This window comes from Schistocerca nitens, chromosome 8 (genome assembly GCF_023898315.1).
Source record: "Schistocerca nitens isolate TAMUIC-IGC-003100 chromosome 8, iqSchNite1.1, whole genome shotgun sequence".
Lineage (NCBI taxonomy): Eukaryota > Metazoa > Arthropoda > Insecta > Orthoptera > Acrididae > Schistocerca > Schistocerca nitens.
Window position 1 is genome coordinate 346,373,099 of NC_064621.1, and position 24,445 is coordinate 346,397,543.

At 38.9% G+C, this 24,445-nt stretch overlaps 1 protein-coding gene across 1 annotated transcript in view; it reads left to right on the top strand.

The window, feature by feature from the left end:
- LOC126199167 (S-phase kinase-associated protein 2-like) overlaps positions 1-24,445 on the top strand; it is a 194,836-nt gene that overhangs the window by 115,877 nt on the left and 54,514 nt on the right. Inside the window, exons 7-8 of the mRNA XM_049935927.1 lie at positions 8,712-9,016; positions 21,635-21,820. Of these exons, the coding sequence (XP_049791884.1) occupies positions 8,712-9,016; positions 21,635-21,820 (491 nt within the window). The remainder of the gene's footprint in view (positions 1-8,711; positions 9,017-21,634; positions 21,821-24,445) is intronic.

The window sequence follows — 24,445 nt, forward strand, 5'->3', positions numbered from 1 at the left end:
TTCATATAGTGTAGGCTCAATTCTCTGTTAAACTATACAGATTTAATTGTTTCTATTTCTTCAAAAGTTTTGAATTAGTATCCATACTTTAGGCCCAAACTTTCTGAGAAATTTAATAAATTAATTGAGTAGTTAAGAAGTTATTCTTGCTTAATTTAGACTAAAACTGAAATTTGTTTGCCATGAGTGGGAAGTGTATGACTTACCATAGGATTATTAGTTCCGGGATGTAGTGTGAGGGTTGTTGCAGTTTCTTTCATGTGGGTGACTGTAGTGGCACTGGAATTGTGGAAATGAACAAGGCTCATTGGCTTTGCAGGATTTGTTGTAGAGAAGGAAGATAGTGGAATGAGAGGAGAACATTGTTGCCTTTCAGGGGAAACTAGGTAAGGCAAAACAAGATCTGGAAAGGTTAAGGGGGGAGAAGGGAAATGAGAGGCGGGAAGTGACAACAGGTTATAGAAGAAATAGGAATAGGACTTTCTAAAGCAGTTTTGTAGATAACAGGTTTAATCCGTTGGCACAGTTGGCAACTGATGAGCCACAAGTAGATGTAGGAGTAGACTGGACACAACAAACTTTAAAAAAGTGTTTAACACTATGACCACTGGCAACATTTTGGTAAATATTTCAGTTTGGCCATGACTTCGTTTCTACATATTGTAAAAATTGGTTTTAACCTGATAAATATGATGTGTTCAGATATGATACACATGGCCCATTTTAAACTAGAAGCCTTATATGGCCATGTGCATCACTCCTGATGCACACTCATATATCTGAGGAAGAGGTTATTACTGGAAAATAAAAGCTCCAACTAGCTGTTATATAATTGCTTTAATTTAAAAAAAAAAAAACTTACATTTTTACACAATTAAGCATTGCAAGAAAACAGTTCATGTACATGAAACTCTTGAGTACAAATTTGGCATTTCAATGACACCTGCTTGCTATGTTAGATAGCATGCTTTCACCCACCTACTTTGGGGAGTTTGTGGTAACAGCTGTTACAACTTCCTCTGACTGGAGTTTCAACCAGTTTGTGATTGCCATTCATTGATGTCTCCTGAACATCATCAATCCCGAGTAATGCATTTGCAATAGCTTCGCAGAAAGTAATGATACCCATATTTGTTTTGTAATTTGAACATACAAAGTATGAGAATTCACAAGAGTAGTATTGAATAGTAATTCAAAGCCCACTTTCTGGTACCACTTCACTGACTTTCTAAGCATGAGCCATAGGTTTTCTTTTGATCTGAAAGATCAGTGTAGGGTTTGGCTGCATTGTAATTCACAATTGCATTCATTTTTTTCACTTCACCTCTCCTAGTTTTCACTGCCACAGCCTCAGGTTTGTGTGTGGTTGTCATAAAAATGATGTCCCTCTTGTCACGCCACTTTCAACAACCACCTTTGAGTTGTTTTCCACAACCACTATTTCCCCCTTCTTCATCATTTGTGTGATGATAGTTTTCAGATTTCCCCTTCTTTTTGCACAGAGTGTTTTCACCAGATGAGTTTGTTTTTCTAGAAGAATGTGTGCCAAGTTCATAGAAGTGTAAAAGTTATCTACGAAGAGTGTCCTTCCAGAATTCAAAAGTGAATCCTTTAACTCTAAAACAATTGCTGTTGTTACATCTATAACATTAACTTCTTTTCCACAATACACTTTAACATTCCAAGTACATCGACCTACATCACATACTGTATATAATTTCACTCCATATTTAAAATGTTATCGAGGAATGTACTGATGAAATCATAACCATCCACGAACTAGAACCATTGTTTCATCGATAAAAACAGTTTCACATGGAATGAAAGCTTCCTGGAATTTTGTGTTCAGATGATCTACAAACTTCCTGATATTGAACATATTATCATGTTCATCTATGTTTTCATTGTTGCAAAAATGTATGCAACTGAGGAACAAATCAAACATATTTCAGGACCTAATAGAAGACACCTGGTTTTTGTGAAGTGGATTCTGGCACCAACACTCCTCCATTCTTAGCTTATGATCAAGCCCCATCCGCAACATAGGCTCCACAAATTTCCTCAAATCATCAGTGGTGATATCACTCCATAAAGTCAGTCTGGATGATGGTGATAATGTTTCTGCAGCTCAGTATAATGGTTTGTTTCATTCACTATGAAACTGCACATTTCTTCATCAAGAAAAAATTTTAAACACCAATGGGACAAATATTTGCAGGTAGATTGTCCAAAAGTGCATTGCTTACTCCACAGTTACCAGAAAAAACAAAATTGTTTAGGTTTCCCTTTATATCAGACCACTTTATTTGTGAAGTAGGGAGCCCACAAGCACAAGAGATCTCTTCAGGTGACAGCTCACTTTCACTGTCTTTTTCAGTGGAAGATGAAACTTTGTTTGCCTCATTTGTAGACGTATTATTTGTAACTTGCAAGTATACCTTTTGTTTCTTCAAAGGAATTACTTTGTCTTCACTACTACTATCACTCAAGGAATGAGCTTGGTAACCTGGGTCAGTATCACTACCACTTCCAAACAGTGATTCATCAGATAAACTTGATTCCTCTAACCATTTTCAGATTTTCTCCTCTTGTGAATCCATTTTTCACCGAACATCCACAAAATCTTACTGAAAACAACCACTACACAACACCACATATGTAAACAAAATGTCAGTGCCAGCAAGGAACACTCACTGACACTACAGGTAACAATTGCCTGTCGTCTATTGCTCCCACTAAAAAACCAACATCACAATCCTTTTACCACTGGCTGGTATAATGTGACACCCATTTGATTTCAATGCAGGTTTGATCGTGTAAGCACCACAGGCAAATACTCATGAACCTTCACATGATCGAATGTGATGCACAAGGCAAAAACTGAAAAACTGATATGCATCAAATATGACGCACATGGTGGTGAAGGTATTAAGAAGTAAGAAGTCAGAAAAAGTTGTGAAGAAAAAGAAAGTTTTGTTGTTAGGTTGTTCACATAGTAGAGATGTTGGCCAACTGTTGCAGTCTGAACTAGGGTCAGGTTACTAGGTCACAATTTTTTTAAAACCTAGTGCAAGTCTGTACCAGGTGACTGAGGATGTAGGTTCACTATGCAAAGACTTCACAATGGGAGGCACCATGGTAACAGTGCGTGGGGCAGGCAACAGCATATACAGGAACACTAATTGTTCAGTTGAGGGTGACCTGGTAAGGATAGCTTCAGCAATGAGACATACTGGTGTTCTGAGGCACTATGACTGACCTCATTTAAACTCTTCTGTTAGGAGAGCTAATTTCGAGCTGGAATGGCTTCTTGGATCAGGTATGAGGTCTCATATTGGTGTTGTTCCTGTTGACTTTGTCAGCAGGTGGGACTCTACTAGGCATACCCTTCACCTCAACAAGAAAGGGAAGGGAAAACTGCATGGGTTAATAGCAAATATCTTAATAGGAGACACTATCACATGTGATGAAGTACCAGTTGTTACAAGAGCCAGAACAGCAGTTTTTTGAGGGTAGGGAGGGCAGAAAAAAAAGATGTTCTGAAACTGACATCCACATTGAAAAAACAGGCAGTCGGAAGGCAAATTTTAATATACACAGTTCATACAAACAGCCCATAATTGAAACTGGAGATTTTCAGAAATTGACAAGAAATTTTGTCTAACCAGTTGTAATTCAGCCTGTGCACACAATCAGTTATCCTTATTGCATCAGAATATGTGAGGACTGAGAGGTAAGCTTAATGAGTTGCTTATTTGTATTGAAGAATTAGAGTTGAAAAAACCAGTTGATATAATCAGCCTCTCTGAACATCATATGACAAATGGTATAGATTTGTTAAGTGTTACAGGATTTAAGTTAGCCTCTTACTTCTGTAGAGAAAATATGGAGAAAGGAGTTGCCACATTTATCAGAAACTGTTTTAATTTCAAGAATATTGATATTAATAAATATTGTTCAGAGCATCACTTAGAAGCATGTGCAGCAGTAGTAGTATTCTATAATAAGTCCTTTATAGTAGTAAGTACATATAGGGCACCTTCAGGAAACTTTAACCTCTTTGTAAAACATCTGGAAGCTCTGTTGTCCTATCTCACAGTAAAAAACATGGAAATAGTAGTTGCTGGTGATTTTAATGTAGATTTATTGAAAAGCTCTGTCAGTGAACAATTATTGCAATCAGTAACACTGTCACTCAATTTAATGCCTAGTGTGAATTTTGCAACTAAGGTATGTAAATGCTCTGAGACTGCTATTGGTGATATCTTTGTAGATAAATCTAGGGAAAAAAGTCATATCACAAAACCTATGCTAAATGGGCTATCTGATCATGACATATAGCAACTTGTGTTAAATGTTGAAACATGTCAGGATATAACACCTGTTAAATCTGTGTACAGGAGGGTAATAAAGCAGTTAAAAATTAAGAATTTTAGGAGATTGCTCAAAAACATGAACTGGATAGATGTTTACAATGCTTCTGACTCAAATGGAAAATACAAAGCTTTCATTAATAAAGTTACTTCCTCATTTGGAAATTGTTTTCCCTTAAACGTAACTCAAACCAAATATAAGTCTAAAAATAAAACATGAATTATACAAAGCATAGAATAAAGGTATCATGGGGGGCAAAAAGGAAACTATCTACTATCTAGGACAGCCCTGGTGTTAGAATTGTAATGTGTTACAAAGAATACTGCAAAATATTGAAGCAAGTAATCCAGAAATCTAAGCAGCTTCATTATGAGAAAAATATAATTATATCAGGAATCAAAATAAAAACTGTATGGGATATAGTCAAGACAGACAAACAGGACCATAAAGGAAGAGGAGCAGATAGGCTCTAAAAATAAATGAGATATTGATAACAAGTGCATGTAGTGTTGCAAATCTCTTAAACAAGTACTTTGTTTCTGTTACTGTCAGCTTGAGATTATCATGTTCAGTAAACAGTGCAATGGAATATCTGAGACTAGTCTCTTCAAATAACTTCAGTGAAATGGAAATGACACTCACTTCTTCCAAAGAAGTAGTGTCCATCATAAGTCTTTAAAATCAAAGTATTCTAGTGGTTATGATAACATCAATGAAGTTAATCAAAGAGTGTTCATGTTAGTTGAGTTTTTTGTCTTAGGTTACATGTGTAGCCAATCTCTTTATCAGCAGAACATTTTGAGACTGGCTAAAATATACTGAACTTAAGCCTCTTTACATGAAAGGGGATAAAGAGATACAGTCAAGCTATTGACTGATTTCATTTTTGGCAGATTTTTTAAAAATATCTGGAAAGGTTGTGTTCAAGAGTCTTCTTAAGTATCTAACTGCACATAATATATTGTCCAAGGCACAATTTGGGTTCCGTACGAGTTCCGATGTAGAGAAGGCATTTGTTACACAACAAATTAGAGGCTACTGGTATTTCTGTGATGTGTCAAAAGCCTTTGGCTGTGTGAATCAGAGCACTCTCTTAAGTAAATTAGAAAGTTATAGTGTCATTGGCAGTGTTATAATGGTTTGAGTCTTATAAAACTAACAGAAACCAAAGGGTGTCACTGTTTAATACCTGTGGAGTAAACAGTCAGTCTTCATCTGCTTGGGAATTAATTACATGTGGTGCTCCTCAAGGTTCCGCCTTGTGTCAGTTGCTTTGTCTTGTGTACATTAATGACCCCTCATCTGTTACATGCCAAATGCTAAGTTTTGTTTTGTTTGCAGATGATACGAACATTGCAATAAATAGCAAGCCAAGTACAGATTCAGAAATGGCTGCTAATCAAATTTTCATTGACATTAATAAATTGTTTAAAGCTAATTCAGTGTCAGTAAACTTTGAAAAGAACGTGTAAGAGATTTTGTTCCAGCATGTGTGTAACATATGAAGACATGCAGATAGCAGAGGCTGACAGTGTTACATTTCTGGGATTACAACTTGATAGTAAATTCAGTTGGGAAGGGCATACCACAGAACTGCTGAAGTACCTAAAAAAAGTCTGTATTTGCAATGCAAATGATGTCAGTTGTAGAAGATGTAAATACAAAAACAAACCCAACCACACAGGACGCCCCATTGTGGCCGATTACTGTGCCCCCACTGAGAGAATCTCTGCTCTTGTAGACCAACACCTTCAACCTATTACCCAGAACATATCCTCCTATATAAAAGATACCAACCATTCCCTCGACCATCTTTCTACAGTTCCTGTCCCTTTACCATATGGTGCCCTGCTCGTCACTATTGATGGCACCTCCCTGTACACTGACATTCCTAATGCCCATGGCCTTACTGCTGTCAAACACTACCTTTCCAGGTGCCCTATGGATTCCAAACCAACAACCTCCTTCCTAGTCTCCATGACCAACTATATTCTTACCCACAATTACTTCTCCTATGAAGGCATTACCTACAAACAAATCCACGGTACGGCTGTGGGCACCCACATGGCACCATCCTATGCTAACCTATTCATGGGCCATCTAGAGGAATCTTTCCTAAAAACCCAGAATCCTAAACCCCTCACCTGGTTCAGATTCATTGATGACATCTTTGCTATCTGGATTGAAGGTGAGGACACCTTATTCACATTCCTCCAGAACCTCAACAACTTCTCCCCCATTTGCTACACCTGGTCCTACTGAACCCAACAAGCCACCTTCCTAGATGTTGACCTTCACCTCAGAGATGTCTACATCAATACCTCCATCCATATCAGACCTACTAACCACCAGCAATACCGCCACTTTGACAGCTGCCACTCATTCCACACCAAGAAGTCCTTTCCATACAGCCTAGCCACCTGTGCTCGTCACATCTGCAGTGACGAGCAGTCCCTCTGAAAATATACCGAGGGTCTTACTGAAGCCTTCACTGACCATAATTATCCTCCCATCCTTGTACAAAAACAAATCTCCCGTGCCATATCTTTCCAGTCTCCCACCAACTCCCAAAGTCCCACAGTCTGGCCACAGAGGAGCATTTCCCTCGTAACTCAGTGCCATCCGGGACTGGAGCAACTGAATTACATTCTCTGCCAGAGTTTCAATTACCTCTCGTCATGCCCTGAAATGAGAAATGTCCCGCCCACTATCCTTCCCACCTCTCCTACCGCGGTATTCCGCCATCCACCGAACCCACACAATATACTCGTCCATCCTTACACAACCCCCAATCCCTTACCTCATGGTTTATACCCCTGTAATAGACCTAGATGCAAGACCTGCCCTATACATCCTTATACCACCACCTGCTCCAGTCCGGTCACTAACATCACCTATCCCATCAAAAACAGGGCTACCTGTGAAACCAGTTATGGGATTTACAAGCTAAGCTGCAACCTCTGTGCTACATTCTATGTAGGCATGACAGCCAACAAGCTGTCTGTGCGCATGAACGGCCACCAACAAACTGTGGCCAAGAAAAAAGTGGACCACCCTGTTGCTGAACATGCTGCCAAATATGATATCCCTCATCTTAATGACTGCTTCACAGCCTATGCCATATGGATCCTTCCCACCAACACCAGCTTTTCTGAATTGCGCAGGTGGGAACTTTCCCTATAATACATCATACGTTCCCATAACCCTCCTGGCCTCAACCTTCGTTAGTCACTGTCCTCACCAATCCAGTCCCTTCCATGTTCCCATTCCAGCACTACACAGCTGTCATTTCACCGCCACACCCAGTCTTTTAATTTCTTTTATTTCTCTCCTTTCCGCTACTTACCCCCTCCCCCCTCTGCATCTTTTCTCCTGCCCTCCGTCTAAACTGCAACACTTGACTGTCCGCCACTCCCACCATACTATCCCTCCCCTTCCCCGCCCCAGCCTCCTTACCCCCACCCAGTCGCCACTGCCATCATGCACTGGTGCTGCTGTTCGCAGTGTGGTCTCAGCTCTCCGAGACTGCAGATGTGTGTGCAAGTTGTGTTTATGTGAGTGTGTGTGTGCGTGTATGTATGTGTGTCTACTGCTGACAAAGGCTTTAATGACAGAAAGCTTTAATTGTGTGAATCTTTTTATTGTTCCTATCACGACTCAGCATCTCTGCTATATGGTGACTAGCAACTTTCCTCCTCTGGTATTGTCACATTCCATCCTGGATTTTCCATTTTTTGATTTTTGCAACAGGTAAAATAGTCAGCCAGCAGTTTTTTGCAATTTGGTATGTGAGGTATAGCAATTACCTGTTGGAAAATGAGAAATTAATCACAGGCATACTTGCAGCTCTGCACTATATAAATTTCCCAACTTTTTTTTTTTAAAAAGTACTTAAGCAAGTAAAAACATTCTCTTCCAACAAAGCAGTGCACTTATTTCATTTAGTGGATATAGCCACGGTCATGTTCCTGAGTAGTTGTCTTGATGGATTTGTCATCCACACTGTTCTTTAGGTTTAATGCTTCTCTACCATTCCTTCATAAACTATATTACTTAATGATATGAAATTGACATATAATAAAAACGTCTTGGTATCAAGGAAACTCCTGTTTAGGTGAACTCAAGTGCAGTTCCCCTCCCCCCCCCCCCCCCCTTTTCCCCACGTACATTGGGTAGAATGAATAAACAAGGTAATTATTGGAGAAAGGGATCTGGTCAAATGAAGACAAATTTAAGAGATAATTTGTATGACACTGAACAGAATTAAATAATTTAAAGTATCTGGCTTTGTAGTCACTTTTTTTGCTGTAGTGAAAAGTGGTGGTTTTGTGTTACAGACTCTGACAAACTTAGTGGAGCGATGTCCCCTGATTGAAGTCCTGAAATTGCCTGTGAGCTTCATGACAACTGAGTGCTTGGCAGAACTGATCGCACATTTGAAATATCTTCAGGCACTCAGTCTCCATGTGGACATCAGCAATTGGTATTCACAGCCTGTGGTCCTGCAGCCCCTAGCAAGAAACTGCAGCCGGCTTTGCAAGCTTAATCTGTGGTGCTTCACCCTTTCTGACATTGGATATTTATTTAAAGCACAGCCACCTTTGGAAGAACTGTCCCTTCGCTGGACAACTGAGGAAAAGAGGTTAGTTTCTGCATAGGAGATCATTATTGTTTCTTTGAGTAAAATATAAATTACATAAAAGTCACAAGTGTGTAATATTTTATTAAGTAAAATGGAGTATTATGTTTAGTGCTCTGCCCACTTTGAGTAGCATGCGAGGGGGGTACCCGAAAGGAACTCAACTAATATTGTAGTGTGCAAAGTTTTTGTAATACCATGTTCTGTTTAGGAGTATACAGAGCTACCATTCCCAAGTCATTAAGCCAAGCATCATTGCTAAGAAAGGTTGCATGATTTTTTTATTGACAGTTGTTTTTTGTGCATGTTGTTTTGTTAATGGCTGATTGTCATGAACATGCTGACTTATGAAATTTCGCTTCTTGCTCGGAAAAACTGGCACAGGAACTCTTGAAATGTTAAAAATGGTTTACAAGAAACTCAAATCTATGAGTTGTTTTCCCACTTCAAAAGACGAGAAATATCTGTTTATTGCAAATCTTTCTCTGGCTGTCCTTCCATGGTCTTACCAATGTAAAAGTTCCTAACCAGTGCAGAAGTTGAAAACATTCACAAAATCATCCTGGAAGACTAACAGCAGACCATTGAAGAAGTTGTGAAGCAGTGAAGAATGACATGGAGTTCATTTCAGCAAATTTTAATGGAAGATTTGGCAATGAAAAGTGTGGCTGCCAGTTTCATACCTTGACTGCTAACTGCAGAATGAAAATAGTGTCACAAGGAAGCATGCTGTGCTTTGAAACACAAATTCCAAAATGAACCAAGCTTTTTTCTGAAGTCATTGCAGAGAACAAATTATGGTGCTATTCTTACGACCCTGAAAAGGAGCAACACTGAAGCCAGTGGAAGACTTCAGATTTGCCTCATCTCAGAAGAGCTCGTCAAATGAAGTCAAATATCAGAATGAAGCTGATTACTTTTTTTTAATGTGTTAAGAGTTGTCCATCAGGAGTTTGTTCCAAAGGGGCAGAGAGCTACCACTTCAATTTCCAGCCACATAGAAAAAATTTTGAGTCCAGAAAACTAGCCATTTATATCATTATTTAAAAAGTTGCTGGCACATTTGTGTTTGATCTATCTGAGAAGGTAATACACATTAAAAGATATCAAGCATTAAGTTAAGTTCATATGTGAAAAAGGCAAGATGAAAATAAATGAAACAGAACTAAATAGAAATTACAGCAGCAGTATCTGTAGAAACAATATTAGTGCCGAAAAATTGGAGCAGATTACAGCTTACCTGAGTTTGAATCTTCTTCAGATATTTTTTCCTCCAATCCAGAATCACTGAATTCTTGCTCTGTAGCTTCCAAAACATCTTGCTCGCTCAACAAACCTGACATATTTGTAGCAGAATTACAGCAGACAGCCAAATCTAATGAAAATGCACACAAATCTCATAACAAAGCAAGCACACAGTAGCTCAATCAGTTGGAGCAACTCTTACATTTACTGCTGCTTCTTTCGAAATAATTCTAGAAATTGACAACAGAAGATAGCACCTGTCGAGGGACAGGTAATGAGATGTCCATATATTCTTTTCATATGAAACTACGGTAGTCCAGTTTTTGAGTGATAAGTGGCTCATACTTCATGAACGTTGCGGTCTGAGATATACTCCTTTCAGTGTGGTGTACTGGCTCCCATTGTGCTCTGCCTTGGTTGCCAAAGGTTGAAATAGGCTTTTTGCCTGAATGTTTTGAAAAGATTGCATAACAATTTTTGGTGGAAGAGACCTGATTTTTCCTGTCGAGTGACTTGTTTTTAGCAGAAATTGAGAATAACATGTTATTACATTATATCTGTTACAATTTTTCAAAAGAATCTACATAAGCTTCTTTAGGGGAGTCACTTACAACATTGTTGTCTGCTGTGTTAGCACCATCATTTACCACCATGGGATGAAAAATATTGCCCATGAAGTCTTGTCCTTCAGTTTTTGGAACAGGAAGAAGTAACATGGGACAAGCTCATATGAATAGAGTGGATGTGAGAATACTTGCGCTGTGTGACCTGTGTCCTCTGAGGTCACAGAGGTGAAATGACCCATATTGCTGAAGAAAGTAGCCACCATCTTCTTTCTATAGCTCCTACCTCTCTAAACTTTCATGGATGGTTTGTCACTTGTAAAGCGCCATGCTGAAGACTGCCTCTTCGTTTTGGGGTCATAATGGTACACCCATATTTTGTTATCTGTGATAATATTGTAAATGTCTTTAGACCTCACTTTGCCAAATTTTTCAAGCATAAAACGATACCAATCCATTCTTGTGTGTTTTTGGGCTTCTGACGGTGAATATGGCACCCAGTGGACACATCTCTTGGCTGTACCTAAAAGATCGTGAATGATAGTCTATGCTGCAGTTCATCCAATGTTTAGGGCCCCTTCAATGTCAAAATGAGAGATGAGGATCATCATTGACCATTTTACTCACAGCATCAATGTTTTCTTGGATCTCTGCCATTGCTGGGCAATTGGGATGAGGTTCATCTTGAAGAGAAACCACTTTCCATTGATGGCTCTTGAAGGAGCAGACTCACTAACCATATGTTCCAGAGAAGAGTGGCATTCTTCTGCATTTAATTTCTGTTTAATTCCTGTGTGTAGTCATAGTATATCATTGCACAAAAATTGAGGCACAACAGATCCAACTTGGACAGTGTCTGAGTCGGTACTGCCTGTGTTTTCACGCACCATTTGCAGAATGGCTTAAAATCCATTGGAGAGAGAACACTTCAGGTTCAAAATGTGACTCTCTTTCATGATACCAGTAACTGAACAGGAACGCAATCTCCTCGCTTTGAAGTGCCTACAGTGCAGAGCCAGATCCTCAGCATATGGTGTATCAGACAGTGCTGCCAAGATCCCAGCTGTGTATGATGGTAGGAGATGCAGCAGTCCTGGGTCCTTAGACTTTGGAATTTTTTAATTGTAGGTGCTGTAGCAGTGAAGACAGCTCTGGAGGGCTGTGGTGTTGGTGTCATTGACTATGGTATTTATGTCAGTAGGCTGGTATCAGCAGTGGGAGATGTGTCCACTGTCAGAGAAGTGGCATTGCTGTCAACTTGAGCCAACACAGTGTAAAAATGACACTGCTTGTTGCAGAAACAAGCTGACAGTGATTGCAGTGCCATAGCTGTGATAGGCCTTTAGTGATAGCAGCTAGGATGTTGAAGAGTAGGTGCCTCATATGCGTACCAGTAAGGTGCCACCTGTGCAACTGGTGGAGTGAATGGCAGTGCAAGTGGTGGAATACCCTTAGAAAAGGCTTGTTTCTGTGTCACCTCTGTTGTCACATGTGAGCTGCTACCACAAATATATGTTTTAATTGCACAAGTGACTCAGGGCCTAGAGTCTGACCTCAACCCTAACAGCCATAAAGACCCTGCACTGCAGTTAATTGACCAGCTGCAACAAAATATTGTGTGACCCTGTCAACTGTGGTGATAATGATGGTGGGAGCAACTGTGCATGCTGGTGCTGAGGGCTGGACTGTGCCTGCTGCTGGTGATGGCAGCTATGACCATCAGTACTGCATCACTGGCCATCGATGAAATACTAAACAGTGCTGTTGTTGGTGACAGCTGCTGTGATGCAGAACAACTGTTGCTAATGCCAATGGCAGGCAGACCAGTGAGGGCGTTGCCCTGCTTTCCTGGTCAGTCACTGTAGGAGCTGCAGCAGTATTTAGTCTGACACAGTGGTGGAAGCAGCAGTGATAGTTTCATTAATAGAGGGGACACGAATAATGTTTATCAACTGTAGATGTATGATGGAGATATTGCCGTTCTGCTTAAAGTTTGTAATGCTTGTTGAGGAACCTGACAAGAGATCATGCATTCCTTATCCAAGAAAAGGAATGTATTGCAAGGGTGATTACCTGGATCAGGACAACAAAAATTAAAATTGCTGTTATCTTGTGAGTAAAATAGTACAGGAAGAATCTGTCCTTTTACGGAAACCGTTGACTCAAAAAGTAGCGTGGGCAAAAGTGAAACAAAGTCTAGTGTTTTAGCAATGTATTAGCAGTACCTGAAAGAATGGATGGAAGTTTTCAAGACTGGTAAGAAGTGGGTTTCTGTGGTGACTTTGTAACACAGTCTCACTAGATACCTGTATTAGAAATTTTGATCCCAAAAACTTGGACATTGTCTAAACAAAAACTGTTGTTGATGGTAGCATAACTCCCAGCCATAATGGAAAGCGAATGTGATATTTTTTGTATTCTGAGTTAACTGCTGTTTCTTCTACAAATGGAATTTGATTGTGTCCATCACCAAACAAGTGATGTGGTACAGGGAGGAACACTAGTGTAGTGAAACAGTGGTATATCACTGTGTTTTTAATTTGCTCATGGCTCAGAGTCTACATGGGAGGTAATGGCTGGTTGCCTAGGCGAAGTACAATTTGAAATGTCTAGGATGTTGAGATAGTGCTAGTCTCCTACCAATGTAATACTATCTTAATTTCCATATCCTTTGCAAAATGAAAAAGTTTTAAGAGTTGTTTGTGTCTGTGACATACTGCCACAATCTGCCCCCATTCTGACATCGGTGCTCATGTCACTTTAAACAATTTCGATAGAACTTATATCTGCAGTTGGGTCCTGTTGCTACCATGGGATCAGAGAAGGACAGTTGTGCTGGTGGGAGCAGTCACCTCACAGATAGGAGCACCTCTGTTGGCAGTATAATGGTGCATCACTGAAATCTTCAAGCCCATTGACAGTGAACTTTTGGAAGGATTATTCTGAAAGTTACATTCTTCAAATGACTATCATGAATTCCTGTAATTGCTGTGTGGCAGTCTGTGTAATTACAAATGCCTGAGAAATTGATAATACCTCTTCTAACAATGGATTGGTGGGATTCAGCACTGCCCTGGACCACACTATTTTGGTGCCTCAGGCAGTTTTGACGGGGCATTAATGACTTGTGATTTATAACGATAGTGTTAGGATGGGAGGGGTCCAAGAAGAGTAGCTGTGTCATAAGGAAACATTTATAGCATGAAAAAGAGTGCTGCTGTTCATGAATTCTTCATCCAGAATGATCCTTACAAACAAATCACAAATATGCATTGTGGTGTAACATATCACTCCCCAACAGTAGTTGTAACCATATAATAATTTAGTAGTTAAGAATTGAAAGCTGTTAGTGGGTTTATGTCATCTACAGTTTGTCATCTCATTTGTATAACTTCCATGAGTCGGCATCTCACTTTGGAGAAAATGCATGTGCCATGACAATGCTGAATTACTTCACAGGATAACGGATGTTGTCTGGAGAACTGTTATAAATGCCATTTGGTTTAATGTCAGTTTCTTTGGCATTTATTTACTGGCAGTGCTCTGATAAATGTTGTTTGTAACAAGAAAAGTTATTGTAAATTTGAAATATAATACATATGTGTTATTCATAATGAGAAAAGTTACTGTACATTTGAGAAATACTATAGGGAGAAATTGAATTAAAAGATACTTCTTATTCATTGGTAGAATCTGGTTGAAGATTCTTCAATTGTAGCACGAGCACAGCTGCGGTGATAACACAGTCAACCGAGCTACATTGGCACAGGTTGTGACAATAATGGATCAGAGGGTATCACAGAGTGTAGCTGTATCTTCCAAAACAGCACCTCCTCAAACATTGACTGTGCTGGAATCGGCCGTGTTCCAGTGCTCAGAATGACAATACTCTGATCCGTCTCCCCTAAATTTAACACACTCAGAAATTTTAAGGTAACTGGAACCAGAAATACTCTTGACTTATTGACTTCATTCCTTTTAGTCCGATGTGGAGCATAGGGCACTTATTAGAGCTCTCCATCTGACCCTGTTCGTTGACATCTTCTGGATGTTACTCCAGGAGTGGCCAACGGCTGCCACCTCAGCTTCAACAGTCCTGCGCCAGGTCAACCTTGGTCTGCCTCTCCTCCTTGCTCCTTGTGGGTTCCATTCTAAAGCCTGCTTTGGAATATGTTGCGGGTCTCTTCTCAGGGCATGTCCAATCCATCTTCATTTCCTTTCTTTTACGGTTATCTCGGCTTTCCATTGTTTGATGCGTTGCCATAATTCTTGGTTTGAGATAATGTTTAGCCAGTGTACTCCCAGTATAGTCATAAAATATTTATTGATGAAGGGTTTTACTCTTGTTTTAACCTGACAGAAATGGAGAGGTATGCAGTGGACTCTTCTGTCCCACACTTTCAAGTATATGAGTGCGACACTTAAGGAATTGGAAATAGAAGCTTAGAGAGTTGGATTAAAAATAAAAATTGCTAAGACTAAAGATGTTTATTTTTAATCCAACTTTTGCTAAGACTAAAGAATAAACTGAAAGAACCAGAGGTTGTGCAGAGTTTCAGGGAGAGCATAAGGGAACAATTGACAGGAATGGGGGAAAGAAATACAGTAGAAGAAGAATGGGTAGCTTTGAGGGATGAAGTAGTGAAGGCAGCAGAGGATCAAGTAGGTAAAAATACGAGGACTAGTAGAAATCCTTGGGTAACAGAAGAAATATTGAATTTAATTGATGAAAGGAGAAAATATAAAAGTGCAGTAAATGAAGCAGGCAAAAAGGAATACAAACGTCTCAAAAATGAGATTGACAGGAAGTGCAAAATGGCTAAGCAGGGATGGCTAGTGGACAAATGTGAGGATGTAGAGGCTTATCTTACTAGGGGTAAGATAGATACTGCCTACAGGAAAATTAAAGAGACCTTTGGAGATAAGAGAACCACTTGTATGAACATCAAGAGCTCAGATGGAAACCCAGTTCTAAGCAAAGAAGGGAAGGCAGAAAGGTGGAAGGAGTATATAGAGGGTCTATACAAGGGAGATGTACTTGAGGACAATATTATGGAAATGGAAGAGGATGTAGATGAAGATGAAATGGGAGATACGATACTGCGTGAAGAGTTTGACAGAGCACTGAAAGACCTGAATCGAAACAAGGCCCCCGGAGTAGACAACATTCCATTAGAACTACTGGCGGCCTTGGGAGAGCCAGTCCTGACAAAACTCTACCATCTGGTGAGCAAGATGTATGAAACAGGCGAAATACCCTCAGACTTCAAGAAGAATATAATAATTCCAATCCCAATGAAAGCAGGTGTTGACAGATGTGAAAATTACCGAACTATCAGTTTAATAAGCCACGGCTGCAAAATACTAACGGAAATTCTTTACAGACGAATGGAAAAACTAGTAGAAGCCGACCTCGGGGAAGATCAGTTTGGATTCCGTAGAAATACTGGTACATGTGAGGCAATACTGACCTTACGACTTATCTTAGAAGAAAGATTAAGGAAAGGCAAACCTACGTTTCTAGCATTTGTAGACTTAGAGAAAGCTTTTGACAATGTTAACTGGAATACTCTCTTTCAAATTCTGAAGGTGGCAGGGGTAAAATACAGGGAGCGAAAGGCTATTTACAATTTGTACAGAAACCAGATGGCAGTTATAAGAGTTGAGGGACATGAAAGGGAAGCAGTGGTTGGGAAGGGAGTAAGACATGGTTGTAGCCTCTCCCCGATGTTATTCAATCTGTATATTGAGCAAGCAGTAAAGGAAACAAAAGAAAAATTCGGAGTAGGTATTAAAATCCATGGAGAAGAAATAAAAACTTTGAGGTTTGCCGATGACATTGTAATTCTGTCAAATACAGCAAAGGACTTGGAAGAGCAGTTGAACGGAATGGATAGTGTCTTGAAGGGAGGATATAAGATGAACATCAACAAAAGCAAAACGAGGATAATGGAATGTAGTCGAATTAAGTCGGGTGATGTTGAAGGTATTAGATTAGGAAATGAGACACTTAAAGTAGTAAAGGAGTTTTGCTATTTGGGGAGCAAAATAACTGATGATGGTCGAAGTAGAGAGGATATAAAATGTAGACTGGCAATGGCAAGGAAAGCGTTTCTGAAGAAGAGAAATTTGTTAACATCGAGTATAGATTTAAGTGTCAGGAAGTCATTTCTGAAAGTATTTGTATGGAGTGTAGCCATGTATGGAAGTGAAACATGGACGGTAAATAGTTTGGACAAGAAGAGAATAGAAGCTTTCAAAATGTGGTGCTACAGAAGAATGCTGAAGATTAGATGGGTAGATCACATAACTAAGGAGGAGGTACTGAATAGGATTGGGGAGAAGAGGAGTTTGTGGCACAACTTGACCAGAAGAAGGGATCGGTTGGTAGGACATGTTCTGAGGCATCAAGGGATCACCAATTTAGTATTGGAGGGCAGCGTGGAGGGTAAAAATCGTAGGGGGAGACCAAGAGATGAATACACTAAGCAGATTCAGAAGGATGTAGGTTGCAGTAGGTACTGGGTGATGAAGAAGCTTGCACAGGATAGAGTAGCATGGAGAGCTGCATCAAACCAGTCTCAGGACTGAAGACCACAACAACAACAACAACAACAAGACTAAAGAGCGTAGGATGAACAGTAAGAACAAGAATGCACTAGCCATGAAAGAAGAAGAGATTGAGAAGGTGGAGAGCTATTGTTATGTGGGAAGTATTGTTTCCAAAAATGGAGGGGCGGCAGAAGACGTCGAAAGTAGGATCAAAAAGGCAAAAGGGGCCTTTACTCAGCTGTGACCAGTTTGGACATCTCGTGAAATATTGATGAAGGTAAAGCTTAAAATCTCTGACTCAAATGTAAAATCTGTTCTCTTTTATGGGTGTGAGATGTGGAAGGTGACAGCACAAATTAAAACAAGAAATACTCTACCTCTCTTCAACTTGGTGGAACATTATGTTCACACATGCAAGTAATTACCCAGAAACTATAACATTACCCATTAACTCAAATCAAACAGATTACCACTGATTAAATATTCTCCTAAACAAAGTGAACAACTTCCGATGTGTTTCTACCTATTAATGCAGTGGTTCCCAACCTGGGAGAAACTACCCCCTGAGGGGTAAAATGAAATTTTCTGAGAGGTAAAAACTAAAAAATTCATTTCCGTTTCAGTTGTGAAACTAAATTATTTTCAAAAGATCATTACTATTATCACAGTTTTGTAAGTCCCTAATGTTGATTATATAAGTTATCAATAATTATGTTTTCTCAGTTAGTAGCATTGATGTGGTGGAGGTTACAGGTTCCTCACATAGTTCACCCATTACACAGATGTTGTGCTTTGTCCTGTACATTGCTGATGATAAAAGTGAGACATATATGTACCAAATGCTAAACATATCACAAAAACAAATGCTAAATATCCCACAAAAATGTCTTCTCAGTGTTGTGGATATTACCTGCAGTAATCCAGAAATTGCTTTATTACTTGCTTCAAAACAGATAAACGAATTAATTGACAGCATGACACAGCAATAACTACATAGTGCCTATTATAGTGCTGGACATGGTTTTATTATTATTATTATTATTATTAGAGTGGTTAAGAGACAAAGCATTAACAACATGAAGTCATCAGGTTCAGAAGTAAGGAGAGCAGCTATGAAGTGATTTGTGAACAGTAAGTATAGTGCACACATCTGAACTTGTTTGACTTTAAATGGGTTTGCACTGTGCAGGTCAAGCAAGTGCTGCAAAGGAGAGGAGAAATGCAGGGGAAGCATGTTTTGTAACAAGTGTGTTTCTCACTGTGAATAGTTAGCTTTCTTTTCTGAGAAAGAGTTGTGGGTAGCACTTGTGATGCACCATGAATTCCTTCATCATTCACATGCGTGCACTTGCACACGCAAGCTTGCGCGCGCGCGCGCGCACACACACACACACACACACACACACACACACACACACACACACAAACTAAATATAATCCATCTTTCATCATTTTAAAAATAAAAGTGTTCCAAGAAAAGTCTTTCATTCTACAATTTACTTAGGTGCTAAAGTTGGTGATAATGTGGGGGATTGGGGGGGAGGGGGGCAACAGATGGCAGTGAGGATGAGGGTACTAGCTAACGTCTGATTGCACTCAGGGGTAATGATCTAAGAAAGGTTGGGAAGCACTGTACTAATGCAATGGTGGTTAATGCATAATGCGCAAAATTCATTGGCAGACCACAACATTTCACATGAGATCAAATGCGTAACAACAAAACATGCAAATGTAGGTAAACATTTACAGACTACATAAATAAAGAAACATTGGCAATTAAAAGCAAATGAAAAGAAATCAAAACTGTTTAACACGTATCTCATTTGTATCAGTAACTACTGGTTGTGAAAATGACTGACTTGAAAATTAATAGGTTCACAAAGTTACTGTAGTTATGGAAAGAAGTAATTAAGCAAGTGAAACCTAGTTTAACTACTATTCTGAATGTTATTGAAAATAGTGCTGAATAGTATTGCAAACAACAATTTACAACTATGTAAAATGAATGGCAAAAAAATTATTATTGTTCCTATATAAGGAGTTTTTACATCACTGATTAGAATGATGTAGTTTGTGGCATCTCTCAGCCCATGTTTTTTCAAAGCAGTTCCCACTTTGCTGATGCTGCTGGCGGGCTGTCGATATCCGCATCATTAGTCCATGGTTCTTGGGTGTGTGATCCAATAATTGCTGTCATATTGCTGAACTCCTTGTTGATTAGTGCCTGTTGTGAATCTAACAGGAACACTTGATATTTGTAGAATGAATTCCAATCTGTGTATCTGCAAGCAATGACTAACATAAAATATGCTTCTTTCTATTAATACTTGATGTAACCTGATGTCGTAATGTTTGTTACACAGTGTAGCCACAGTTTTCAGATTTATGCTTTATGCTCGCAGTGCAGTGATTTCCACAGTACATTCATCTGCACTACAAAAATAAATAAAGTCAATTGTACTGTAAATCATTAATTAGCAGTTTTACCTGAGCAATGAGTGCCATGCATAAATGTCTATGTGATCGCTTCAATAACACGGCAGTCAGCACACTGTACATTCACAGTTAAGACTTCTTTGTATCAATATAAGACAAGTAATTGCACTACCATATTTTCTGTTTGATTTCACAATCCATGGTACACACTAAATAGTTTGTGCTGGCTGCAATAAAAAACAGTACCTTTACAGCATGAACTTAGCTTACTGGTATGCACCACAAAGTTTTATGCTTAATGAGCTAAAACACAGTTCCCCAGTTGTTTAATCACTGTACACACTGAGATTGTAAATGTAGTACTGTGCAACCATTGACATATTTCACAGGCCAAAAACACATTGTGTAACAGTACATAAGTGACACGACAATCACCTCCACTCTCCTTCTCACTCCCGACTCTTTGTTGATGCCATCTCTTTTGACATATCAGTTTGATTCTGCATTGCTCGTACACCTCGCTTCACATAACACTTTCAAAAACTTTGATTACATTGATTTACAGTTTTCTACAAAATCACAGTTTCATATTAGTCTGTCCATAGAAAATGAATTCAAATAAAATGTTAACAAATAAGAAAGTATACAACACAATAATAATTGAAAATGGCAGTAAACAGAAACATAATCATCCCAAGAATTAAATTTACAAAACTCATTCTAAAATAAACTTTTCAGTGTATGACAAAGATAAAGCAGGAAAGAAGTAAAAGAAAATATAGTAAGAGGGGAAAAATGTATATCAGCCTGTAATCTTATCTTCACAAGATGTAGCAGTTCAGAGATTCGAGATAATGTATGTGAATCAGAATACAAACATATATTTAGTGGGGAATACTGCAGTGTATTGGCATCCCACTGTTGACTATTAAGAGTTATGAAACATGAAATCACGTTTTCTCCACAGATGACATAAATCACTTACACAGTCAAGGTACGATAGTAAACTTGCTTTCTGACACTGGCGAAACTGGATGAGAGGTTGCTACTGCACAAAATTTCCGATCAAAGTAGGTTTCCTACCAGCTAGAAGTTGCATACTAAACTTTATAAGACACATGAACTACAATCTAAATACAAGTCTGTTGCTAGCTAAAGTGAATCACTCATAAAACAAGATACCAAATCAGAGTCTGGTTGAAATAGTTACTTATGTAACTGAGTCCAAATAAATGTCGACATTACTGAGACACAAGCAAATTGCAGATTCACGTTGTTTCTTCACTTCAGGAGGTGGATATTCTACAGAGGTTCAGCCCACCGTAGGGGAAAGTGGTACTACCGGTGGTGAGGGTGCACTTCCGGTATCAAAGACAGCTCCAGCTGCTCTGATGTACTCTCTGAATTCTGTGATTCTGGCTGGGATACCAAATTGTCATCTCTAGTTGTCAAGTGGATTACATTAACAAACTTTCAGCTATTTTCATACAGTTTTGATGGTAAACACTGTTTGGTGATAATATGCCTCGGATGCTTTTTCAATTCTGGGTAATTTGAAAAACATAGTGGCAGTTCGCTAGTAACTACTAACATGCTCTGTTCGGTATTTCAGTTGAAAGTGAAAAATGGTAACTATCAAGTCTTTCTATTTTCCTCATATTTTCATTCCTTTCCTGAAGTTTGGTCTCATGCAAATTTGGCTAGCCTTTTCAGAGCCATAGTTTCACGCCAGATCTTCAGAGTAAAAAACCAGAGTATTCAACAAAATACCTATGGAATTCTTCTGAAAAAGAAGGTGACTTAAATGAAATTAATTTCTTTGTAGGTGTGTACTCCCAGACTTACTAGCCTGCTGGAAATCAGTTAAATTTCTTCAACTGCAAGAGTATAATGTGAGACACGAGGAGAGTTTTCAAGCATTCCGTTCACTCGGGGAGCTCAGCAGACTGAACTGGCTAGAAATACAGTGTGTGAAAGAGTGCCCAGAAGGAGCTATTGGGGAGGCATTTAGGTAATGTTGCTTATGTGTTTGTATGTTGTTGTTTGTTATTTATGCACAGTAATCTACACAGATATTTTCTGTAAATTGTTACTTTTCTTGGTATGAAGAAACAAGTAATATTTGTTGCAATGTTAAAATTTTTTATTTCCCAATGACATGTTTCACCTTTCTTTAGGCATCTTCAGATTGGCATATGAAGAATTGAAAAATTTTATAACAGTGATGTGATCCCATGTAGTGAGATTTGATTATCAAGAAAATATTAAAGAACTTGACTGATATTTTGTAGGAATTGTACATGGGATACTGTGCATAAAGTATCCTAGCAGGAAAATGCCTCTTGTCAAAGCCTTAAAGTACTGTACAATGTCCTATAAAAGAGTTATAAGAGAAGATAACCGTAAGGTATTTTTAGAAAATATGTAATGTACTTTGTCCCTAAATCGACAATTCACAGTAGAAATAAGAAATTACCTTATGGCAGCATGCCGCGCAATTCTGTGCAACCAAATGGGATCATGCCTATAGCAAATCCTTACATCGTAAACATGCCAGAGGTGTATTGCATATTCTGGCTGTACACATCACTCTGGATATGAAAACATACAAGACCACTAAGACTAGCCCACACAGCTATCGGCAGGTGGTGCCTGCAGGATGTGAGCTATGATACTGTTCAGTTGCTACATCTTGTCATAACAACAGCCTATAACAGTCATTATGAATGACTGGTGTTCTAAAAATTGCTGATAAAACGCTTACATTAATATCCAGAATAATCAGGGTTAGTAAAAATTAAAAACTAAAGTATATAAACAATACAGTGCTATAATGGGAAAGCATAAAAGTACATAGGGTAGCTCCGAATACCAATTTTGATTAACCCAAGTAGTATTACAGCTAACATTGTGCATACCCAACTCTTCCTAAAACCAGAATCTATGCCCCTCCCAACTCCCTATGATGTACAAGATCATGTCATGCTAGCTACCTGTCACTACTGAAGAACAGTGTCAATGTTATGTCTGGATGCGAAGCAAGTGCAGCACGTAAGGCATTTAATGGGATCCTGGTAAATGCAAATACGAAACATAATACGTAGTCATACCAACGTTAAACACTGTCATTGTTAATTAGATGGTCTCTTTTTAAAGACAGAAGTCCGTTAGTGCAAAAGCTGATTGCAAGAATCAGTCATGAAAATCCCACTTCCAGGGAATAATGAACCTTCTTGTTGAAGATGTAGAGTTACAGCGGTGCAAGAGCACAGCCAAATGCCACAATGTGTATAATATAGACCACACAATGAGTGAAAAAGTAAAAGTAAAAATCAGTAAACATTAAAAAGATAACCTCCTGAAATGTGTTGTAGGTGGCATGATTCAATTACAAAGCATCCAGGGCTTAGTTATTACCATTAAACAATGATCTCATAGTGTCACAATACGCTCAGTACCTTCCAGTCACCTGATCATTTAGGAGCTGCCTGTCTGTTTTGGCGTTTGTGTTTATCGATTTCCTTTTCTTCCGTAATGTTAAGCTTCTTTTTCCTTTTTGAGTGTAATAGAGGAACACTGTCGTAACTTACAGCCTGCGGGCGACATCTGCCAAGAGCTATGTGCATATTCAGTATGGTGTGTGCAGCCAGAATATGCACTACACCTCCAGCATCTTCATGATGTAAAGATTTACTGTAGACCTGATCCCATTTGGTTTGCATTGGTCTGCATCACATGCCATAATAAGGTAATCTGCTGCTTCCTTTTTATTTTTATTGTGGGTTGTCAGTTTAGGAAAAAAGCAGTTACATATTTTTTTAAAATTCCTTTTGGTCATATTCTGTTTTATTCTATTTTATAGGGCATCAGACAGTATTTTTAAAGCTTTGACAAAGGGCATTTACCTCCTGGGATAGACTCGCATTTGGAAGGACGACGGTTCAAACTCACGTCCGGCCATCCTGATTTAGCTTTTCCGTAATTTCGCTAAATCATATCAGGTAAATGCCAGGATGGTTCCTTTGAAAGGGCATGGCTGATTTCCCTTCCCATCTATCCCTAATCTTAGCTAGTACTCCATCTCTAATGACCTCGTTGTCAATGGGACATTAAACACTAATCTCCTCGTCCTCCTCCTGCTGCGATATTTTATGTGTTGCATCCCATGTACCCATCCCTACCAAATATCAGTAAGTTCTTTTATATTTTCTTGTTAAGCCAATCTCACTAAACAGGGTCCTGCAACTATTATGAAATTCTGTATTTCTTCCATAGGCCAAACTGAAGATCCCTAAATAAAGCTGAAATGCTTCATTGGAATACAATAAAAAAATTTTGACATTGCAAACAAGACTTTTTGTTTCTTCATATCATACCCGCTGGTTGCTGTACCAACTCTGTTATGAACTGGAAAATGTTTTACTTTTCATGTTATTATTATTCTTATGTTAGAATTACTTTTTATTGTTTATCACATGCAACAACTGTATGTGTTAACAGAACTACAGTATCCATCTTTTAGTTGCTGTCCTTCTGGCAGTACGGTAGCTGTCATCTCCCTTCACTTATAAGGAACATTTTCCTCCCAGTTTATTACCCCTTTTTTTCTCCTGCCTTTGATTTCCAAAGAAATGAA